The 15,261-nt window shown below is 35.3% G+C and overlaps 1 protein-coding gene across 2 annotated transcripts in view; it reads right to left on the minus strand.

Moving 5' to 3' along the window:
* Positions 1–15,261, minus strand: part of HSPA4L (heat shock protein family A (Hsp70) member 4 like) — a 52,041-nt gene that overhangs the window by 34,988 nt on the left and 1,792 nt on the right. For both annotated transcript variants that reach the window (XM_077861099.1, XM_077861101.1), the window contains exons 3-4: positions 3,399–3,456; positions 1,646–1,786 (exon numbers count right to left, since the gene is read on the minus strand). In XM_077861099.1, coding sequence (XP_077717225.1) covers positions 1,646–1,786; positions 3,399–3,456 — 199 coding nt within the window. The remainder of the gene's footprint in view (positions 1–1,645; positions 1,787–3,398; positions 3,457–15,261) is intronic.

Consider the following 15,261-nt stretch of genomic DNA (forward strand, 5'->3'; position numbering starts at 1 on the left):
ATATCTTCTTGCATTAGATCTCTGCCTTTCACAAAAGCAATTTTTATCATTCACTTTCCAAGCACATAACAAAGGAGAAAAAGGTCAATCTTTTGAAAGTTAGAACTTTTCTGGGTTTGACATGAAAGCCTTAGTCACACAGTTTTAGGAAAAGCAAATGAGAACATCAGGGAAGAAAAAAAATTTCTTGGGGCAGCCCTGGTGGCGCAGTGGTTTAGCACCGCCTGCAGCCCAGGGTATGATCCTGGAGACCCGGGATCAAGTCCTACATCAGGCTCCCTGCTTCTCCCTCTCTCTGTGTCTCTGCCTCTCTCTCTCTGTGTCTCTATGAATAAATAAATAAAATCTTAAAAAAATATATTATTAAAGAAAATACGTACAGTATGTATTATTCCAAGGTTTCTGGGAGATAATCATAAATTAAATATTAGAGATGTATATATAAAATTTCAAAATTATGTTTAGACCAAATAACTGCTTTATTTTAAAGTCAGGTTTAAGAGTATGTTGCATTTAAGCACACAAAAGGGAACTTTACAATGCTTCTTGACGAAGGAATACTGGAAGATGTGTGGTTTAAGTAATCAAAACTCTTTTATAACAACCAATAAACTTGTGAGCAATACAGTTACCCTGGAACCCATATAATAACTATATTTAGTTTACTGAGGAAAAAATATGTCTTCTGTGTCCTCAGTGGACAAAATTTTATTCTATAACACTAAATTTTGGAAGAGCTTCTCTCAAGCAGCACAATGTATGTGTGTACAAGTGTATATATGTGGCCATGTTTACCTCTATAAAGTACTTATCAGTACCTCACTCCACTTTATAGCTAAACAGTATTCCATTGTATAGTACCACATTTTAATTATCCATTCATCAGCTGATGAACACTTGGATTGTTCCTACTTTTTGGCTATTATGAACAATCATGTACAAGTTTTTGTGTGTACATATCATTCAATTCTCTGGTGTATATAACTAAGAGTCAATCTTCTGGGTCATATGGTAACTATGTGTTTTGAGGTATTCTGTCAGTTTCTGAGAAATCTACAAACCTGTTTTTGTTAACCAATCCATAACTTACTGTCTCAGGATATAGAACTAAAAACCAAGAATCCATCTCTTACTTGGAAGAAGAGTTTGCTTTAATATAGCAATTAATATATTTATGGGGTCTATTTTTCTAAATCACTTATGCCTCTGCCTTTATCACTTGAATATAGTTCACCTCTAAAAGTTCTCCAAAAAATCATTTTTCCTTGACAATAAAAGTATTGGTTAGATTTTAAAAATTACCTAATCAGAATTTTTTTTTAAGATTTTATTTATTTATTCTTGACAGAGAGAAAGAGAGGCAGAGACACAGGCAGAGGGAGAAGTAGGCTCCATGCAAGGAGCCCGATGCAGGACTCGATTCCGGGACTGCGGGATCTTGCTCCCAGCCAAAGGCAGACACTCAACCCCTGAGCCACCCAGGCATCCCCTAACTAGAATTTTTTTTTTGCACTCACTAAAGCTTACTACAAAAACCAAATCTTGGTACAGATGTACTGTGTCCAGAGGAAAAAAGTTAAATTACAAACAGGCAATATTAGATTTGGTTTTTTGAATTTAAATGTTTGTACCCTAGGAAGCTTACCTTAACTCCTGCACTTCCATTTGGCATCTTCTGCAGTTCATAAGGAAGCCTGATCCTTTCAGTTTGCACGATAGGATCATCAAATGATCTCCCGTGAAGCTTTTTGAAGCCATGAATTGTATTTCTTACATTCGTGACTATCTGTTGGCAGTCAACACTTTTATTTATCAATACTTAATGCAAAATAAACACTACATAATATTTTAATAAGACCACCAAATCTCCTTATCCTACACATTTAAGTTTAGAATTACACACAATCATTTGTCTAGTTTCCAGCTGATAGTAAAATTATACAATATGAATGCATGCATCTTATCTATTGCCCGTCAAATTCTCTTCCTATTCTAGGAACGTAGAATCAAAATTATTGTTTTCAAAAAACAAAGAACAAAAGTGTAAAACTTTTCAAATACAGTGAAAAATCTATCTACAACTCATCTCTGGTTTTCCTTAACACTTTTGCTCTAATGAATTAATACATTTGATTTCTCTTCCTTCCACTTTAATTACTCTATTTATATTACAACACTCTTCCTTATTGCCCCCTTTTTCTTTTTTTCCTCTTAATATCTAGTTCTTTGTGAAATTTCTCATGTACTGAGAATGAAATTTCTCACTGTGGAGAACTGATCCTAGGCTAGTAAATTTAAACTATTTCTGTATAGCATAATGCAAAGTTCAGGTGTCTAAATTTGCAAATGGCTTGTATTTTAAGCAAAGTAATTTTTTCTTTAACTAGAACATGAAGTTCAAATGACAGGGTATTACTGGGATCCAGTTGTTGCCCTCTTATAGTTAAAGCCAAATAGATCTTGCTCTTCAATTATGAGATGAAAGCTATGGGGATGCTGAATTACCACACTGATCTCTTTAGGAGAAGTAACTTTAGTTTGCTTTCTTCAGAAATTCTGTTATCTATAATACACTTAGAAGATCACACATAATAAGAGATGTAAACTTTAGTGAAGAAGTCATTTTGGCACAAACTCAAACATCTGTTTATGAAAGTGGAAGAGAAGATAAATATTTTCATATACAGGCCAATTAGAAGACAACCTTGATAAAAGTCTTAAGCAAAAATGCCTTGATAAATGAGTCAATTATTTCTACAAAGTCATGAGGAAAAAAAGCCCAATTAAACAAAATTATTTTATGAGGAAAAGACAACCCAGACAACACATTAAAATGTAAGAAGTAATTGTTAAAGGCTTTTGGTTCAGGAAAATAAAGTCCAAGGAAAATGAACCTCTAACAAGGAATGTTAAATGTAAATGTTTTACTTCTAAGTACCTTGGAAGCCTAGAAATATGAACAGAAATATGAATACTGTTTAAGTATCATATTTCATGTAAAGTAGCCATACTGGGTTACTCTGGAAATTAATTTTCCATCTTTCCCACCTTCTTTTACAAAGACATTGGTTACTTGTTGAAGTGTATATTCTAGATCAAATACCTCATAGAAAAGTGACCATATAGGGGAAAAGTAGTGTCATATGGTAGCAATACTCTAACTTCACAATGAAAAAGACTTTTAAAAAAAATAAAATTAAAAAAAATAAATAAATAAAATAAAATAAAATTTAAGAAATATTTTGCAACCCCTCAATGAAAATACTATCTATTAAAACACAAAGATACTCAGGTCTGTAAATTTCCCTTTTTTCTCTTAACTACGTAAAGTGGGAGCTTAGTTACCAAGATTCCATTAATTCTTCCTGTAAGTCAAAACATCTACATTAACAATTTACCTGGCTCTTAGCTGCATTTCCAATGGCTCGAGTTCTTGATCCCAAAGATATACAGGCTCTAAATAGGAGAAAAACACAAAGTTTGTTCCCATGGTATGTTTATATTAATATGAAGAAAATGAATTAAGTGTATTAATATAATCATGTATAGTCTAAAATATTAATACCAGATTTTTGCATATTTTTGTTTCATAAGTAATAGAACAGTAGTCAGGATGTTAGAATTTTTAGAATAAATATTGCTAAGAGCTGGTAATGTTCTGTTGGCCTCCAAAATTGTTTTTCAAATTCTGTTCGTCTAGAACCTACTAAAAAAAATTAATCAAAAAAAAAAATTAACTGTGTTCAGTAAGACCAGCCTGCATGGATCTAAGTCCAGGCTCTGGAATCTTGTAGAAATTACCTAACCATTATTTATTTCAGTTTCCTATCTGGAAGACAGTGATGATAATACCTACTCACAGGTTTATGTGAGAATTAAATGAGTGAATATTAAGTAAATGCTTTGAACACTATGATTGCTATTTTTTATTACTATATTTAGATATAATTCTGCTTATAAAAGATAAGTGTGGAGCAACATTTTCATTCAAATATCATTTCATGTTGTAATTCAAGAAAGTGCTTCCTCAACCAATAACTACCAATAACTATTTACAAACTCTGTGTGTATACTAGCTACAATCACTGTTGTTGGAAAATCTACAGTCTACTGAAAAAAAAACAAACAAACAACATACAGGACTATGAACATATGGATACTAGTGAAAAAGAATAATCACTTTAATATGATAAGGCTTTAAGTGGAAGAGGTGATTTCTGAATTAAGATCTGAAAGAAGAAAAAAAAAGATCTGAAAGAAGAGAAAAAATTTTAATACACATCTATTTGTTGGAAAGGATATTCCTGGTATGTAGGTATACATCTATTTTCAATATGTTAACCAGAGTGATCCTCTTGAAGACTAGGGTCATGAAATTTCCCTACTGAAAGCCCTCTAATGGTGTCTTGTCTCACACACAAAAAAAAACTTAAGTCTCTCCAATAGCCAATAAAATCCTTCCTGGTCTGGTCCTTGGCTGCTCTACCCTATAACTTCCATCTAGGCACACTGATGTCCTTGCTATTTCAAGAATAAGGCAAGCACGCTTCTTCCTCAGGGCTTCTGTATATACTATTCTCTATCTCTGGAACACTTCTAAATATATCCACATGGCTTACACTCACCTTCACTTCTTTCATGTCTCTGTTCAAACGTCAGCTTATCATCAACACCGTTTCTATCTTAAACAACATTTTCTGCTCCTCCCAACATATATATCTCCTACTACTTACACCTAATTTTATTTTCCTGCATAATGCATCACCATCTGATACAATTTACTGACTGAATCTCCACACCAGAGCATGAATTCCTATGAGGGCAGAGATGTGTACTCTATTCCCTTCCATCTGCACTATCCAATATGGTGGCCACTAGCCACATGTGGCCAGTAAAATTTAACCAAAATAAAGAATTGAGTTCCTCAGCATTATTCAGATTTCAAGGGCTTAATAGCCGTATGTAGTCAGTTGGTATACAGAGAACAGAATATACATAGAACAGAAGAGATACACAGAATAGAAAGTTCTTTTGGGCAGTATTGGTCTAGATCATTATCTGGTAATACAGCAAAGGTACCTATTGAATGAAAAGAAAGATGGCTCCTAAGGATAAGGCTGATTTGGAGAGTAGGAGGAATAGAACTTGGCTAGTTTCATTTGACATTTTGATAGTATAAGGATCAGATTATACAGGGCCTCAAATGACAGGTTATAAATCTAAATTTATTTCAGTAAGTAAAGGGAACTCATTAAAGGCTTTTGGATAAAGAAGAGAACATTCCATGCTTATATAGAAGATGAATTGAAGAGGAAAGATCCCAGAACAATGCCTTTTCTTTCTTTCTTTCTTTTAAGATTTTTATTATTTATTTATTCAAGAGAGACAGAGAGAGAGAGGCAGAGACACAGGCAGAGGGAGAAGCAGGCTCCTCGCAGGGATTCCAGGATCACACCCTGGGCCGAAAGCAGGTGCTCAACCGCTGAGCCACCCAGGTGTCCTGCTTTTTCTTTTTAATAGACTTCATACCCAGCATGGAGCCTAACTTGGGGCTTGAACTCAAAACCTGGAGATCAAAACCTGAGCTAAAATTTATCATCAGACACTTAACTGACTGAACCACCCAGGCACCCTTCAAAACAGTGTTTTTTAAGGGATGAACAAGACACTGTCATATTGGGGACCACTGTATTTGCAAGGAATTAAATTCATTTAGTTAATTTAACAGATTTTGATTGAATAATAATTATATCCGGCATGCTGTTACTAGAGGTATAGTGAGGGGAAAAAGATATGGTTTGGGCTTTCTTGGAACTTACAGTGCTATAGGCTCACACAAATGAAAAGTAAACTAGGTGCTACAGTAGAGGGTATGCATGGTGTTATAATATGGAGTAGATAATAGAACTGACCTACAGGAGGGTGATCAGGAAAAACTTACTGGAGGAAGTGATGAGATTTTAAGGAAGAGTAAATGATGATGAGAATGGCATTAAAGGATATTTGGCAGAGATCATTTTAACCAGTGTGAACTGATAGGACTAAGGCTAGAAGTCATCAGTAATCTATATCAGGATGATAGCTGAGACAGGTGAAGGAATTAAGAGATATTTAGAAATAAAACTCAAAGGACTCAGTGACAGATTAGATCTTCACTGTCCAATATAGTAGCCACCAGCCACATGTGATGATTAAGCATATAGAATGTGGCTAGTATGAACTGAGATGTATTCATTTTAAGTTTGAAACATACCCCAGATTTTTTTTTTTAAGATTTGTGTGTGTGTGTGTGTGTGAGAGAGAGAGACAGAGAGACAGAGAGACAGAGAGACAGAGAAAGGCAGAGACACAGGCAGAGGGAGAAGCAGGCTCCATGCAGGGAGCCCAATGTGGGACTTGATCCAGGGACTCCAGGATCATGCCCTGGGCTGAAGGCAGGTGCTAAACCACTGAGCCACCCAGGGATCCCTGGATTTTGAAGATTTAACGTTTAAAAAGGAATATAAAATAGCTTACTGATTTTAAAATAAATAAGATTTTGGATATGTTGATTTAAATAAAATACATTAAAATTAATCTCACCTGTTTCTTATCTTTTTAACATAACTACTAGAACATTTATGCATGTTGCTAACATATTTTTCCCAAAGAGTGCGGGAATAGACAAGAGGAAGAGGCAAGTGCCATGACTAATTTATAGGCTTTCAATTTGCATAAAAGGGTAAAGTGGTGTTATTTAATGAGACATAGAACACTGTAAGACAGGTTTGAGGATGGACCATCACAGTGCTAATCAGGACATGTTGAGACTGAGGTACGTTTGAGACATCCAAGCAGATCATCTCTTCCAAATAACTCCCTGATTCATTATACTCCCTGCCAGAGTAGGTATTTGCATACCTAATATGGTTATCAATGTAGATGGTTGGCATTCCAACCTAAAGTTCATTAGAGTAAATATGGATTTTCTATCTCTTAGCCTACACTTTATTAAAACCTGTCCTTCTCTCAACTCCATTACTTGTGCACACTTATGAATACTTTTAATTTTTTAGTACTAGGCTACCATCACTTGAGTACATAGAAAATCTTGTTCTTAGGTTGATTCTCAAGAAGTTAACTTCTGTTAGAACACTAGAGCCAAATAATATTGATTCATCTATCCTTAAGTGCTAGATTCTTTGTAACATGCTGAACAATTGTATCACTTCACAGAGAAAGCTTAACTGTTATCTATCTTTATTAGATATTCTCTGAAGTTAAAAGTCGACAACTCAAACAATTTAGTGTTACAGCTTGGAAATACCCAATTACAATACACAGGAAACCTTCCTCATATAGCTAAATGGCTTCAAACTCCTTCCTTTAATATTCTTTCAAAAAGATTCTGGAATCCAACTATTAAATAATTACTTTCTAAGTACCTTCAGAATAATCAAAATACCTAAGCATCTCTCAAAACTTTTTACCTGACTTTGCTAACACCAAGGGAAATAAACACATTATACTGTACTTTTAGGCTGACATAAAAGTTTTTATAAAAAGGATATTCAATAGTTGACCCAAATGTACACTGCATAATCCATTTGTCTTATGCTTTCCATTCTTTATTTCAAATAATATTTAGAAATTCCATTTTATACCTAAAAACAAAAGCAAGGGTTTACAATGCAATTTAAATCTGTAATTTCCAATCTGATATATTGCTGCCACAGTGGTAATCCCAGATTGTCAGAGAATGCCACAAAAATTCTAAACAAACAAAACTTCTAAATGTCCTATGTCACTGTCGGTAGAGGAAGGGTATAAAAATCAAACGACAGGTATTAGCTTTAGAAAGCTATATTCTGGGGCACCTGGGTGACTCAGTCGGTTAAGCATCTGACTCCTGATTTTGGCTCAGGTCATGATCTCAGTCCTCCATGTTGTACTCCGCCCTCAGTGGGGAGTCCACTTAAGAGTCTCACTTGCCCCTACCTCTTGCTGTATGCACACACTCTTTCTCAAATAAATAAATTTAAAAAAAACCTGTATTTGTATTTTCCCTTAAAACTTATTTTCAAAAAAAATTTTTTTGTAAGACAAGCACTATCGGGTTGGAGAAAACACTATTGCCAAAACTATGAGATTTTTCACCTAACAGGTCAGTACTCTTTAAATTTGTTACTTCTTTGTCAGTCTCCACTAAGGATTCAAAGCCTCTTGATTTTACCACTTTCATTTTAAAAATAACTCTATTTAAAAAATTTTCAGCTTTCCCTTTCCAGTTTCCATAAGATCACAATTACTATTTATAACCTCTTGTGTTATCAAGTTAATACTAATTATAGCTGAATTAATGATGAGAGGGCAATCAACTGGTTTAAATCAGGGGGTGAACGATGCCAGGAGCACTTACCCCACTCCTTATCCCTAGAGTGACAACCAAAAATGTACCTTTAGATATTGTCACATGTGCCCTAAGGGGCAAAATCTCCAACTGAGAACCACTGCCTTATATATAGCATCACTTTCCAAATACTGTTCTATGGACTATTCCTTGGAGATTCAAATAAGTTGGGGAAAACATTCTTTCCTGGGAGTGTTTCAATGCCTATAAACAATGGATCTGAGAAGTTCTGAAGTAAAGAAAACATATGGTTATTATTTCTCAAGGTTAACTATCTGGAAAAAAATTGCCCTACAAGAAGTGGGGGAGGAACGTTCTCAAGAAGACTTATGGTTGCCATTTGCTTTCTAGCTTGCTACTTAGAAAAATAAGACTTTTTTTTTCTTTAAGATTTGAGAGAGAGAGGGAGAGAGAGAAGAGAGAGAATGTGTGCATGCACGAGGGAGGGGCAGAACAAATCCTCAAGTACCCAGATGAGAGTGGAGCTGGACAGAGGGTTCCATCCTAGGGCGCTGAGATCATGACCTGAGCCAAAATCAAGAATCAGCCACTTAACTGACTGAGCCACCCAGGTGTTCCCAAAAATAAGGCTTCTTTTAGGCATATATGATTTAGTAATAACAAAAACTTTTCAGTCTTTCAGTATGGACAATGGATAAAACTTTTTAACACATAAAAAATAAAAATCTCTTTTAAGACTTTCTAAACGCTTTTAATAAACATGCCTAATTCATAAATTGGTTCACAACTTGAAACTATTAACAGAAATCACACACGGTTGAACCTTGAAAAATGAGGGAGTTAGGGGTGCTGAATCCTTGCAGAGAAGAAAATCCACGTATAATTTTTGACTTCACACGTAACTACTAATAGCCTACTGCGGACCAGAAGCCTTACTGAGAACAGTTGATTAACACATATTTTGTGTTATACCTATTGTATGCTGTGTTCTTACATTAAGCTAGACAAAAAGAAGTGTTAAGAGAAACACACTATCAGTAGTGTACTGTGTTTATAAAAGAAAAAAAATCCACATGTAAGTGGACCTGCACAGTTCAAACCCATGTTGTGCAAGAATCAACTGTACATAGGTAGACACATATAAAAAGCTGCTTAGTTATATTAATTTAGATGTATTTAACTGATACATTATTTGAAAAGCTGGTTATTTTAAAATTCAACAGGTCAAATTCCAATAACAATGCACAATAATTTTAAAGTTCTTTTGATTATGACTGCCTAAACAAGGGGTCTGCAAATTACCATTTGCCACCTATTTATATAAAAGCTTTATCAGAACACAGCTATGTATTAATTTTTGTAGTGACCACATACTAAAGACTACCAAAAGCATGTTAAACACCTTAAACTCACAATAGATAATATGTAACTTGTACTTATCATTCCCTTGTCTTCTAGAAACTTTTCAGAATTTCTCACCCACAAATTCAAGGCAATAACTAAAGATCAATTGTGTTTAAAAAATAAAGATTTTATTTTATCACAGAAAATATTCATACTAAAATATTTTATACTCCTAGCTTTGGCCATGCTAATGTGTGAGTCTTTTCACTCCTCTCAGCACAATTTAAAAAAGCAGCAAAAGTATTCATTGAATCTTTGTTTTCGTCAATAGTAAAATAATAATTTGAAATGGCCACTAATAGTGCATCTTTCAATGGAATACTGTTCAACCATTTAAATAAATGAGATAAATTAGGTCAGAAAGGCTAAAATCAACACAAGAAACAACAGGTGTTGGCGAAAATGTGGAGAAAGGGGAGCCGTCTTGTTCTGTTGGTAGGAATGCAAACTGGTGCAGCCACTCTGGAAAACAGTATTGAAGATCCTTAAAAAGTTAAAAGTAGAACTACCCTATGATCCAGCAACTGCTGGATTTACCCAAAGGAGCTATAGAGTATTATGCTAAGCGAAATAAGTTAGAGAAAGACAAATACCATATTTCACTTGTATATGGAATTTAAGAAACAAAACAAACGAGTATAGGGGAAAAAAGAAAAAGAGGCAAACCAAGAAACAGACTCTTAACTACAGAGAACAAACTGATGGTTACCAAAGGGGAGGTGGGTGGGAGGTAGGTTAAATCAGGTGATCAGGATTATGGAGTGTACTTGTGATGAGCACTGGGTGCTGTATATAAGTGTTGAATCACTAAAATGTATACATGAAACTAATATTACAATGTGTGTTAACTGAAATTTAAATTAAAAAATAAAATTTAAAAATGAAGTAAATTAGAACCATACCCACAAGTTTAAGATGTCCACAATATATTTTGAAAAAAAGTTACAAAATATATATAATGTAATTCTACTTTCGTTAAAACAAATAGAAAAACATCCAAGTTATGACACGTACACTTGCATAAACTAGAAACACACATATTAAAGTCTACAAGGTGGTTGGGAAGGGCCAGAGATTTACTTTCCCATTTGTATTTAAAATATTTTAAATCAAAGTTTAACAAAAGCTCATAATAAAATACACAAAGCCAATTCATACGGTACAAAGAATATTTAAATAAAATGTAAAAGCCTCCTCTCCTACTCTCCAACTGCTATTACCATAAAAACTGCTCCTACCCAACTATAGCCACTATTAACCTCCAGAGTTGGCATTTCCTATGTATAAAAAGGTTTGTTTTTAATACCCCAAAATAAGTGATTTCTACCTGTGTGCACTGAAGAGGACATCCCAATGTAATGTATAAATAATCTATTCCCATATTTTCAGATTATTCAAACACAGGTAAAGAAATAGGGAAAAATGAACACAGAAAACCAGAGAACTGAATACTAAGTCTGATCATACAGAATTTTGATAAAATACACCTAAGAAAAATCTCTTGAAATACATTCACTTAGAAAACCCATTTTCTTTATTGTAAAATATGTTCATAAAAATTCAAAACATTACAGACTACATACTATAAGCACACCTCCCCTAATCTACCTACAAGAAATATGCAGTTTGTAGTTTATAGCCTTCCACACTGCTTTCCTCCATAAAGTTATACTAACCTGTTTTGTTTTGGTATGTATTTTTATGAATTTTTTTCATGTTCTTAAAATAACTTAAAAGCATATTAAAACATTTTAAAATAGTATTTCTTGGAAACTAGTAAAAAAAAACAGATGAATTTATTGATTTTTAAAATAGTATTTCTTGGAAACTAGTAAAAAAAAAAAACAGATGAATTTATTGGTACTAGAGCAAAGATGCTTCTCAGCCAGATAATTTGTTCCTTTGTTTTTTTTTTTTTAATTTTTTTTTTTTTTAATTTGTTCCTTTGATTGTTATATCCTCATTAACCTAATGTGGATATATCATCCTTATACCAATGGATAATGGAAGGACATTGGGGTTCTGGGGTAAAAGAGGCCTGAAATTGAATCAGTTTCATCGCTTACAAGTTCTTGGTCAAAACACTGAAGTTTGCTTTAAGCTTCTGAAAAAAGCTAGTATTACCTAACTCACAGAATTGATGTAGTATGTATAACAATGAAGCACAACACTCGTCACATAGCAATCACTATGATCAACAAAAGCAGCATGGTTTAGCTGATCACATGCTTTAGTCTAACACTGAAAGAAGGTTCTTGGCTACAGTTTTCTTTTCCCATGTATGAAACTAATCACTTTAATATAATTAAGCCTGGGATGGAAATTCCAATCCCCACATCTATATTTAAGTGAAGAATAGGAACTTATCCAAAAATGTGCCTACTCAGTTTTCTAAGAATTTATTTGAAGGAATTAAGGGTCAAAATTAAGTTACAAAGGCAGTTATTGCAGTATGGCTTATAAAAATGTAAACCACCTGACTATCCAAGAAGGGATGGCATTAAACAATGAAACTAATGGTATAAAAGAATGTATTACATAGAGGCTACCAAACAGACTATAAATATAAAGTATAATCTATCACTGAAACACAGAGAAAACCACCTGGAAGTTTTATTTCTGGATGGAGAATTAAGTTTTTACTTTCATCTTTTAATGTGACTACATTAAACAATGAACATGTACAATTCTTTTAAATAAGAAAATGTTCTGAAATTAATTTTTTCCTCTTCAGCTTATGCATTTTTTTAAATAATAAATTTATTTTTTATTGGTGTTCAATTTGCCAACATACAGAACAACACCCAGTGCTCATCTCGTCAAGTGCCCTCCCTCAGTGCCCGTCACCCATTCACCCCCCCCCCCCCTCCCCAGCTTATGCATGTTCATTTCCTTCTCCCTCTTCCATTTATGCATGAGAGGAGAAGAGCAGCTAGGACAAGCCTTCCAACTTTACAGAAGGGAAATCTGAAGAATAGGTTAAATTGCTTGTTCTTGGTCCCTTAACTGTAAACCCAAAACTTAAGCCAGTATCTTTTCATTAACTTGTCCTTGGTTTATACACCAGACCTTCCCATGTATAATCAAGTATGTTAAGGAATGAAACATTAAAAAGCATAAATGCCAAAGCCAACTAAATGGAACATTTCCTTCCTCTTTCCACAAGGTCTTTTTACCAAGTATTGGGAAATACCTAGGTCTTATTACCTTGATGTCAGTCACTGGAACAGGGGAAAAAAGTTTTGAAAGCTAGTTATAATATGTATCATTAAATACTGTGGTATATTAGAAAGGTTACAAGCTCTCTAATAGTTACACTTTTTCCAAGATTAGAAAGGTTACTAGTTCTCTAATAGTTACACTTTTCCCAAGATATGCATTCTATAAACAAAGGTCCAGGGATCTGGAAAAGCTGTTTTCACTCAATAATTTAAGCTCCGCAAAATACAGTGTAAGAACCGACTACAGTGAAGTTATTAGTTCAGTAGCAATAAAAAATCCTACGATAAATAACAGTACACATCCACGAAAAGGAGGGCAGAGTTGCTGATGCAAGCTAAGTAAGAATACAATACTCTCACTTTAGCAGTTTTCTAATTTGGATTAAGTTCATTAAATCTAGGTATTAGTGGCTACATACAGATCAGAAATATATTCGGTCTCAGCCACAGAGAATTAGCCAACATGCGTAGAATTAGCCAAAGTGTGTAGGAATAGTAGCAGAGACTACTAGAACATGAAAATGAGAAGCCTAATTTTTAAAGAACTCTCTGTAAGTCTGGCCAGGTTCTTTAAAGAGTCATGGACTCACTACTTAGACTTCTGAGCCCGGAAATGCAGTATGGGTCCTACAGTTCTGTTTCTGATCTTTTCGGATAAGGCTTTAAGGATTAGAGGAATGTCCATCCTACCCCTCTCTTTTTTTCCATGGGTTAAGTCCCTGAAGGCAGAGACTGCCTCCATTAACCTCTGTTCTGCTGAAAGAGGACAATGGAATTTACTGGTTCTTTTCTGGCAGCCTGTATCTTGTGGGGGCTTCAAACAGATCTTACAGACAAAGTCATAAAAACAGTTCACAATTACTGCTTCACCCTTTCATTGTGTATAAAGGCTGGAAAACGACCTGAAGCAAAACTTCTCACAGTACTCTAACGATTAACTGACCCCTGCTCATATTTGAGAATTTAAACATGCAAAATTTCAACAGAATGTATATATCTAGAAAAAGGTGTTATAAAACCTTCCAGAATATTCTTTGAAAGAAACCAAAGCACAGACTGCTTCAAGTAAGCTACTCAACATCTCAACATCTTTTAAAATTATTCATAAACTCATAGTAATTTTATAATTTGGCCTAACACTGATCTTAAAATTAAGTTTCATGTTTATGTAATTATATTTTGGGCCATCTAAAGCTCAAAACGAGATGTTTCGTTACTTGTCCACAGAAAGTTAAGCCACGAACAGTTGTTCACAAAATAACCGGTAACAGGAGCTCACAATAAAAGGCTAGTTTATCATAAACCTGTCTTAATTACTCTTTGTCTACTCATTCTCTGCCAACAAACTTCCCAGACCAGAGAAACAATGGAACGTGTGGAAACATGTTTCCATGACATAATGCCACTCCTGAGTCTTTCATTAAGTGTTCATAAAAGAATCACTCCACAATTATGTTTATACAGGACAGCGGCCTCTGATTCTTCTATAATTCATTCTGCAGAAATTCGCTTTTGCTAGGGTCTGGCTGCACCACTTTCCGTTAATGGACGCACATTACCAGTACAATACAGGAGGCCAACAACTCCCATCCCCGACTCCTTCCCTAGTAATGCATCATTCATATACGCCACTGGAAACCAGTCCCATTACCTCGAATTTTCAAGGACACTGGGGTAAAACCCCCAACACTTCAACAATTTATCCCCCCGCCACCCTACCCCCCAAAAAAGGCTTTCGGACCAGATAAACCTCCGACTCATCTTCTGAGGTGTGCAGTCTACGCTCTCATTTCTTACTTTTCTGAAAGCTGTCACGCAGCGAGAGATGGGCAAGGGAGGAAGGGCAAAAGGAAGAATTCTTCACTCAGCTGATGGGAGACACCCGCCCGCGACCGATAATCCCACGCAAGCCCTACGGGAGGTTAACCACACGTCTTTTTAGAGATTTGTTCAGGGTATCGAGCTGATTCTGTCTGCACCGACTGCCCCCCACCCTCCGAAAACTAAAACAGGCCGGCGGGGGAACAGAGGCAGGGTGGTGATGTGGGCGTGTGTGGGTCCAGAAAGGAGATGCGCAAACTATTAGAGTGGAGTCCCCCGTCCTTTAAGGAAAAGCAGCTTTGCAGGGCGACGAAGTCCGGCTCCCACCTGGGCCCGCCAACCAGCGGTCTCTAGAGACTGCTGCTGATGGACTGCACCTGTCATCACAAGGTTCGGCGGGCAGCGGCAGAAACCAGCAGGCAGGACCAGCGGAGGGTCGGGGTTGTGATCAACCAAGGCACTTAC

Source organism: Canis aureus, chromosome 20 (assembly GCF_053574225.1).
Source record: "Canis aureus isolate CA01 chromosome 20, VMU_Caureus_v.1.0, whole genome shotgun sequence".
Taxonomy (NCBI): Eukaryota; Metazoa; Chordata; class Mammalia; order Carnivora; family Canidae; genus Canis; species Canis aureus.